General features: G+C 38.1%; 1 protein-coding gene across 1 annotated transcript in view; it reads left to right on the top strand.

Moving 5' to 3' along the window:
* Positions 1-2886: 2886 nt before the first annotated feature.
* Positions 2887-9468, top strand: part of ESR1 (estrogen receptor 1) — a 165142-nt gene continuing 158560 nt past the window's right edge. Inside the window, 1 exon segment of the mRNA XM_072857942.1 lies at positions 2887-2915. Within this exon segment, the coding sequence (XP_072714043.1) occupies positions 2891-2915 (25 nt within the window). The 5' untranslated portion in view covers positions 2887-2890.

Genomic DNA, 9468 nt, shown 5'->3' with positions numbered 1-9468 from the left:
TGTTCCTACCAATTTAAATTGGTAAAACTGTTCTGCACACTACTTTTAATAGTATTCTTTAACTATCTATGAATTGATTTTTTTTTTTAAAATCATAATATACTATCAGAGCAGGTCAACATATTAATGTTTGTCCCGATTATACTTTCAGTAGAAATTTTATAAAATAATAGATGTATATTGGACAGTATTTGAGTAAATAAGTTGAGTATTGAACTGCAGTATCTGTCAATTTGCTCATTTAATGAATGCCTATTTAAGCAACTCACTGCTGTGTATGTACATCAGTGTCAAGAAAAATGGGGGAAGCAGACATGCAGAATAACACAGACCTGATGCCCTGGTTCCAGCTGTGTAAACGGATGTTCTACTCTGTTCCGAGTATTTCTCACTTTGTATTAAGCTCCAGGATTTATTGACACTCCTGTTTTTACCTAAGGCTCTTTACTCTGTCAGGTAGATGGTGTACTTCCTCCTTGCCATGCTTTTCCCCTGCAAGGGTGCATTTCTTTCCCTACTTTGTGTTCCTCTAGCCATTTGATTCACTGTCTTTGCCTGTAGGTTTGTTTTCCATATGATTACGTTTCCATCCCATTGTGTTATCTACGGTGGAATATTGTAGCATAGCCCCCACCCCGTGTGTTTTGCAGCTTTCGTAATTTCCAACTGAAAAAAGAAATGTGGGAAAATATGAGACAAAACATATAAAATAAGCTATGTGTTCAGCCACAGAGGGGTTGCTGAGATGATTTGCAGTATGTTTGGGATGTACAGTGAGAATACTCTGAGAAAGGTCCTAGCACTTATCTAGGCCTTCTCTGAAATATGGTAAAGCATGCCATTGTTACATTTAAAATTGATCCAAGAGATCATTTTTCATCTAGGCTCCTTAAATCAATGAACAGGATGTAGCTGAAGCCAATTTTCTTTAGTCATTTTTTTTAAGAACTATGACAGAATCCACTGTTTTGTGTACTTATTTCAGTGCCCCAGTATGTCTCATACTGTGATCAATGGGAAGCTTCCATTGGCTTCGGTTCTGCCACATTATCTGCAAAATGGCACAATTTAAGTGATGCAAAGCTTTTCCTAAGAACACAGTGATAAAAATCATGTGCCTGGTAGAATACTTGGAAGTATGTACACAGTAATATGCACTATGGATCTCAAAATGCAGGGTTTTTTTCCAAACCAAAATAAGCTCCAAATATTTCAGATTTAGTAGTTTTGGAAAGATTTCCTTTATATTTAAATAATCAGTGGCAACACCTCTGGTGTATTCTTCTATTCTTTGACTTCAACGTTGAGTCAATGTTCATATTTCCTTTCACAACTGTTAATAAGAAGAGGGAAGATATGAAGAGCCTTTTTACGGTACTGTGTTTATGTGGACTAGTACCTCACTGTGAAAAATTCAGTGTAAGTATTGGGATATCCCACAGAATAAAATAGATCTTGGTTTTGTAGTATCAAAGTATCTGTCTTGATTGAAGATATTATCTAATTATGTATATATTTTGACACATATATACATTTTTTTGGGGGAAATTTAATCTGAGATTTTACTATAAGAAAAATTACCTTTGTGTTTTTTTAATGAAACAAGAATAATTTGGTTTCTTGACCCCTCTTCATACTATTTTTCATTTTTCTTGCAGAGTGGGAGTCTGCTATGCAGGATTTTGCATTGCATTCTCTACTGCTGTGTTTATCCAAAAGCCCCTGTGAGCCATTTGCATCGAAAGGGTGGGCATTTAAATATTTTGCCTTACAATTGCAAGGTGAGGGTGATTGCATTTAAGGATTAGAACAATAAATTATTTCCTGCCCTTGTGCTTTTAACATATGCAGCATGTTAATGCTCTTTTCCTTGATCACGGACTCCTTCATACTGCTGTTTGCATCTTTCGGTAAAGCCTCCTTCTACAATAACATTCACTAGAAACAAGGAAATGCTTGACATTTTATTGAACATAAAACTGTAATAATCTAATTTCAAATAAACTAGTAAATGGTGAAAAAGTTAACTGTTACAAAAGGTAACATGTATTTCCTGTAATCCTAACAACAGTATTTTGCTGGAACTTATTTTCTACAAGCTTTACAAAACTGGAAGAGCTGCTCTTCTAACAGGGATAATTAAACAGCAACTTTGAAATCAGACTGTATTTTATTCTTATAGAACTAGTCTGTAGAGAACTCTATACAGACTATAGAACTTACATTTGGTCACTAATTCATCTGTTCAGCTTTTGCCTCGGATTCTTTGAACCTTCTCTTTACTTATAATTGCAGGTTTACGGTGTGTGTTTTACTAGTGCATAGGTCTGCAACCGTATTTTTTACTTGTAAAAGAATTGAAAGCAATCTTTGAAATATACGTGTTTACAGCTCTCCCAATTATCTTAAGAGCATATGCTTTTAAAAACATTGCTTCCTCTCTAGAAACAAACTACTAAAAACCTTAGCCTGGAAATGAAAATGGTTCCAGCGGTGGGAGTTTATTTTTAAACTGTAATAGATTTATTTTTAAATTTAATAGATCCTATTTTCTTTTAAGGTCCTGTAATTTGTTGAGATTTATTAGAGCAGTTACCAGGTTTAGTTACATACAGACATGGACTGAGATTTATACCAGAGAACATTTCCCATGTGTCGAAAAGGTGGCCGATGCCGGGCTGCCAGGCTCAAGGCATTGCCTGTTTTTCAGTACAGCCTAGGTTCCTGCCTAAATTTATCACCTTTTGCTGCTAAGGGCGTGTTATTGTGCCCGCGATATGTCTTTTCTTGTAAACGTGCTTCTGGTTCAGCTTCCTTGCTCCTGAGACTTTTCTATTTTGGTTCCCTGTGTCATGTGATCCCCCCGGCCAGTGAGAGCCCCGCACAGGGAATGGCAACAGCCTGCTGGGATCAATGTAAGTCACAAAAAACGCTTGGTTTTTTGCAGTTTCTGTCCCTCACACTCAATTTTAAATGCTGCTTTTACCCCGAACCTTTGCTGGGCACACCTAGTAATACCTATGGAAATGCTTAGCAGTTAGGGTTTTTTGTTTTGATTTATTTTTTCACTCTTTCTAACATTACTTTTCTTACTTTGTTCCTTTTTTTCTGTGTCCTGCAGTGTGGTTGAGAAGCCTAAAAAAGCAACAGAAAACAAACCAAATGCATTCCAAGTGTTGCCTAAAGTGCGTTTTAAGTTTAATAAGGAATATTTCAGGTGTAGTAGTATTTTGTTTGATGTGTGCTATAGACGGTGTCAAAAATCCTGCGCTGCAGTTGAGAAAGAATGATGTGACCCCCCCGCCCCTTAGCCAAAATCGATCATTCAGGTAGAGGGACAACAGTAAACAAAATCCTGTGAAAACACATGCTCGTGCCTTGGCCGGTTGGCTGAGACGTAATGGTGAAAGGACTTAATTCAGTGAAAGGGCAGTCGTGCATGAGGCAGTGTATCATTTTTCTGGTATGAATGAAGTGAAATACTGTATTTTGATCTCAGCTGGTGCTGAGCCGTACTTATATGATCTTGAAATCATGTGTTCGTTGAGATTTGTCGTTTTCTTTTTATTGTAGAGGCTCTTCCTGGTACAAAATGAGTCCTGTCTTTCTATTTTTTAAGACAGTGTCTAAACTCAGGTAAAATTTACCTGGTAATTATGACTGAGTATTGGTTTTGTCTAATTTAACTACATTTTTTTCTTGGATAAATATGATTTTCCAAAAATCTTTCTCCCCCTTAGTAGGATATAGGTATGTTTCACTTCTTTTCTGTTTGGTTTTTTGGGTTTTTGTTTTGATTTGGTTTGTTTTTCTTTTATTTTTCTTTCTTCCAAATTACATGTGCTTTCTTTGGAGTTTACTTTTAAGTCTCAAAGGCTTATTTTAAATTTGGATCCCTAAGTGATATGCCTTGATATCATATGAAAGTTTGAGAACAAGTGTTTGTGAAAAAGACATCATGAAATAAGCTGGAATCTCCTGATTTCCCTTCATGGCCTGCAGCCTGGACCCTGTATTGCATCACTTGGAGGTGCAGAGGCCATTACCACACATTTCTTAATTTTCTCTGTGTCGCTGATCTACACCCTAATGACCAGGCATTAGATGTAAGAACTGTTTGAAATCTTTCTCAGTTTTTTTTTTTTCCTAAAAGTCCATTGTGAACAGAGAAATGTCACTTAATGATTTACACTGAAGTACAAAGAGTAGTGGTGAAGTATGTGAGTTTTTCAATACAGTTCCTGTCCTCATCATAGGCGCTGAAAGAAAATTATGTCCCAAATTCTGTGCTGATTGAATTTGTGCAGTGTCAGAAGCGCAACAGCATGTATGTGTAAATACCTGACTCAAACTGAAAACAATTAGAAAATTATGCAAACCGGATAAAACTTAGGAGCTGATTTTACAGACATTTTTGTTTCAAAGTTTGCATTGTTGGGTTTGTTGATAAAGCATTGCATGGACAGGAGATGAGATGTTTATACTGCTTTAAGAAAAGATATGTATGTTCATTAGATGATAAAGCAAGTTCTCATCCAGTGTTGCCTATTTGCTTTTGCTTTGTGGGTTTGCACAGTACCAACATGCACATAACAGGAATTTGGAGACCTTGCCTCAGAGCTGGATTCCCTGACACTTCCCACAGCTTAACTCTAAGGCTTGTGAACATGAGTCCCCAGCTTAAGAAATGTGTCAATCTCTGTGGTAACCAGAGAAATTAGAATTGGTAAAATACGAGTTAAATTAGAGGATCTGTGTTATCACTTCTTTTCTAATGTTTTTGCCTACTGGTTTCTTTGCTTAACTTCATTTGTGCACATCAGTCATCTTTGTTTCTGAAAAGGAACATAAAACATTAAAAAAAAAAAAAGAGGGGAAAAAAAAGGTGACAAAAAGGCAAAAAAAAAAAGGCCGCTTTTTTACTGTGAAAGCAGTCAAACAGTGGCACAGGTTGCTCAGAGAGGTTGTGGAATCTCTGTCCTTGGAGATATTCAGAACCCAACTGGACGCAGCCCTGAGCGACCTGCTGTGGGTGACCCTGCTTGTGCCGGGGGGTTGTGCTACGTGAGGGGTACCCTGAGGTCCTTCCCAGCTGCAGCGATCTGGTGAGGCTCTGAGAATTTCCCCCTGCAACTTGGAGAGGTAGACAGCACTGTTACTTTGGGAGGAGATCAGAAGTCATGCGTAGATTTTAATCTTAGACCGTCACTCACATTTTAGACCTTGTCATTTCGCTGCCTCAGTTCAGTCATTAATCATTCATTTGGAGTGATGGCCGTGCATGTCTTGCTGGCATCGCCTAATGCACGCCACCTGAAATGTCACCGACAAGCAAGGGGCTGCAGACCGTGAGCAGGGTTTCTCTTTCACCGTCTTCCTCACAGCTATCCAAAGTTGCTTCTGGCAGCAGTTTCTTATCCCGTGTCTTTTTTGCCCTAGACACGCAAGAGCTTGCACAGTCATACACATGCACACACTTTAAAGCAGGAAGCATCAAAGGCACCACTTAAATGAAATTTTGTAATTTTATGACATATGAATCGTATGAGTTCCTTACCACCTCATTTTCTTGGGTAGTCTTCCTCTTAACAAAGCATTTGCTGTTGCTCACTGGCACAGTTTTGTATGCACAGCGTCCATCACAAACAATGAAAAAGTAAATTTAGGGAGAAAGGAAGGTTGGCACATATGTAACCGAAGAAGTTTACTTTCGTACTTCCTTTTGGACTTTCGACAAAGAGCTGTCTCTTAAAAAAAAAAAAGGATTTGTTGTCTTCCTTTATTTCTTTTCTCTTAAAACCTAGCAGCATGAAGGATGTACTTGTATAAATGCCTTTAAAAATAAAACAGAAAAAGCTAGAGAAAGCTGAGTCAAGAGAGACTCCAGAAACTTTATGAGTTAGATGGTGAGTCAGTTATGATTTTTTTTTTTTTTTTTTTAAAAGGAGGAATAGGCACAAGCAACTAATCTTTCTTCCCTCAGGGATTAAGCTGAGGCAAGTAAGACAAATCATTCAGCAAATTTGATCTTTGGTGACTTAAATGATTGAAAACTAGACAAAACATTGGACAACTCATTATATTCAAGGTAAAATTTTTGTGCTTGGGAAATGTATACATTATGAAGTGAGCCCATATCAGCTGCCTGGTGTTATACAACCCTTCAACCCAACCTGTTGCCATTGTAATACAACCAGGGTCTTCTAGTTCTAGTAAATGCTGGGCTGGTTTAGGTCCTCCCTGACTTGGGTGTCAGGGTTGGGGTAAGACCATGTGCCCTGCTCTCCTGGCACAGCCTTCCTGGTGGGTTTCCAGCCATTGGTGTCCATCCCTGTGAATGTCTGGCAGTGCTGTGGTGGGACAGTGAGGGGCTGATGTCCCGAGTGGCATATAATGCCTGACACATGGCTAGAGACTGCCCAAAGAACCAGTCTTGTGTTCAGACCCTAATGTCCCTGTGAGGGGTTGGGGTGTGTTTGGCCCACTTTGGGAGCAGAGATTTCAGTTTAGTTTACCCCAAAAGGAATCTGTTTTATGCACACCCCAGCTGCTCTGCAAACCAAGCCAAGGCAAGATTTGGGGAAATCACTTCAAAACCTTGCTACTTCTGTGAACAAAACCAATAACATAGACACAGCTTATTTTTATTAACTAATTGCCTTCCCTGTGCTAGCTAACTAACCTATCACTAATTTGTCTCAGCACTGGATCTGCTCCGGCAAGTCAAATAAGTGCTCGCAAAAGACTGGACCTTCACATTTAAAGCTACCTCTGCTGTCATAGAAACATAGTCAAAGGGAAAAGCAGACGTTTTGGATAGAAGTGGAACATTCTTTCTCTCTCAAAAATACTTTAAATCTAATTATGTCTCTAGCGATAGAAGTCTTGTGTATGTGACTGAGTTAACTGTTAATTACCTCCAAGGCCTCTTGCACGCAAAGCAACTCACCTCTCTTGATCTAAAGAGAAGCAGAAACATACAATGGCATTAAGCAGAAACTTATTTCCGCATAGGTAATGCACTAGGACTGGCTTCTGCATAGACACAAGTTGTAGTGTATCTGCTACGTGCTGGTAAGCTTTTGCTTTAGTTTCATTTATTGAATCCAGCCTAAGTTGGGCAGCTAACCCAGTAGTAAGCTGTTATAGCAACCAGATTGTATAATTTGTTCACAGTGCTTATCCACATTTATCTTAAAGCCTGGTTAGGCTGTTTTTCCTCTCCTGGACAGGCTGATCTAGAGCTTCACCCCTCTGGCAGCTGAGAAGCGTGTAATTTCCATACTAAATTTTCTTTCAGTGCCAGCTTTCTTTCTTTGGCTTAAATACATTTTAGGTCTTGATGTTTATACCTGATGTTGTATTTATAGAGAGTAGTCAGATTTCCTCTCATCTTTGGGTTTTTTTCAGTCTAAATAAGCCAAATTTTTAGCCATAATTTGTTTAATAGACTCTTCAACCTTCAGATCTTTATTGAATTCCAGCTGCCATTTCATCACTTACTTTATATTGTGAAATTCTTTTCCAGCTTGTCACAGTTGGCCCTCACCCTTACTACCCTAACATAGTATCATCAGCAAACTTAGTTATATCACCATTCACCCTCTTTTCCAGGTCTCTTATTAAAATATTAAATAACAGAGGCACTAATAGAAAGACTTCCCTTGTGACCTCCCTCCACTGAAAAAATCCTAACCATTAGTATTTGGTTTTGTGTCCTACATTTTAGCCAATTTTTTAGCCCCATGGGGCCTGTCTGTGGCATGTCAGTTTGGCAGCAGAGAGCTCTTGGAGACAGAGCTTGTTGAATTAATTTAATTTCTTTTCACTTTTGTATTGACTCCAGAATAAAAATCCTTTTAGGGAAGCTCCCATGATGACACTTCTCCAAATATTGTATTTATGGATACTCTAATTGTGTTCCTTACAGCAGTTTCTGTTAACTTACCAGGTAGAGATGTCTGGCTACCTGTTGTCAACTACTTAAGGTTTACCTCTATCTTCCGCCTTTCCCAAATCCTTTTAAGATTTGACATCCCATTTTGTCTTTTTTCTGTCCTTTGATACTGAGAACTTCACCCTTGAATTCCTTTAAAGCTCACCAGCTGGTCCTGGTGACTTCTTATTGTTCTCTTTGTGGATTTTTCTATAGCCTCTTTTACTGACACTTTAACTTGCAGACAGATCCTTCAACGATCCCCCTTAAGAAATGTTCTGTTATTTGAATTTCTCTTAAGGTCCTTGCTATGAGCATAGATGCAAAAACTTAATTTAGTTTTTCTGTTATAGCCTTATTTTCTCTCAGTGCTCCTTTTACATCTTTATGTTTCAGAGCTCTAGACACTCTGGCAAGCCTCCTGATCTTGATGTACTTAAAAAAAAAACAACCAAAAAACCCAAACAAACAGAAAACAAACCAAAAAAACCAACCCCAAAAAACCCACAAAAAACCCCCTTGCAAATTATTTCTCAAACCTTTTTGGCTTTCCTTATTGCATTTTTACATTTAGTCTGCCAGAGTTTTATTTTCTCTTTTACTGTCCTCATTAAGACACCAACTTCAGTTTTTTGAAGAGCTGCTTCAAATAATCTCTTACATTGGTACTTAGCTGTGTTGGTTTTCCATACGTTAGCTCTGCATCACTCAATATATTCTGTGTACTAGCTACAAACATTTTGTTCTTTTATTTGTCCACTTGTTAGTTCCTTTATAGCAACTTCTTTATTTCTATGCAATTCCCATTTTTCCAATCGAGCAGTATTTTACGGGATTTGTTGGCTTTGCTTGCTCCTACATAGATATTTAGTTTAAGGGCTTTATGACTGCTATTACAAATTGGCTCTTTGGTAGCAAAATTCCTACATATGGGGCCCTGTCAAATTAATATTTGCTTGTCCTATGTGTCTAGCTGCTTCCTGAAGCATTCATTAATAGCGTCTAAAGGTTTTGTTTTGCAGTCATGCACAAACTTGATATTTACTTGATTGTATGGGGAGCATTTTCTGTCTACCAACATAGTTTGTCTCATCTCTGAGGTTTTTAGAATATATATATAGCCGGTCACCAGCTACAGCGTAGTTGGAGAAAGGAGGAATAGTAAAAGCACACTGAGTGTTCCCTTTCATGTTCCTCTCAGTGCAGGTTTGTTTTAATTTTCTAGCTTTTTAAGAGTACCATCAGTGAGTTTCCGCCAGTGTCATGCAGCTGAATATCTTCCGCTACTAAGGATGTTTTTCGACAGCTACATTTTGTTTCTTGCTATTAATTCTAAATGTGTCTTCATAAGTTGTGCTGTATCATGCATCTCCTATGCTATCATCTTTTTAATGTGTTACGTTCTAAAATATACCAGCTAGATATGCCCTAGTGACCTTATTAATTGCTAATAGGTTACTAGCTCAGATGCTTTCTGAAAACCCTCCTATCTGACTATATCTTTCTGATTTATGGGGTGACCAAGTTACTGA

Source organism: Ciconia boyciana, chromosome 3 (genome assembly GCF_034638445.1).
Source record: "Ciconia boyciana chromosome 3, ASM3463844v1, whole genome shotgun sequence".
Taxonomy (NCBI): Eukaryota; Metazoa; Chordata; class Aves; order Ciconiiformes; family Ciconiidae; genus Ciconia; species Ciconia boyciana.
The sequence above is the reverse complement of the archived record's forward strand: the minus strand, read 5'-3'. Positions and strand labels throughout refer to the sequence as shown.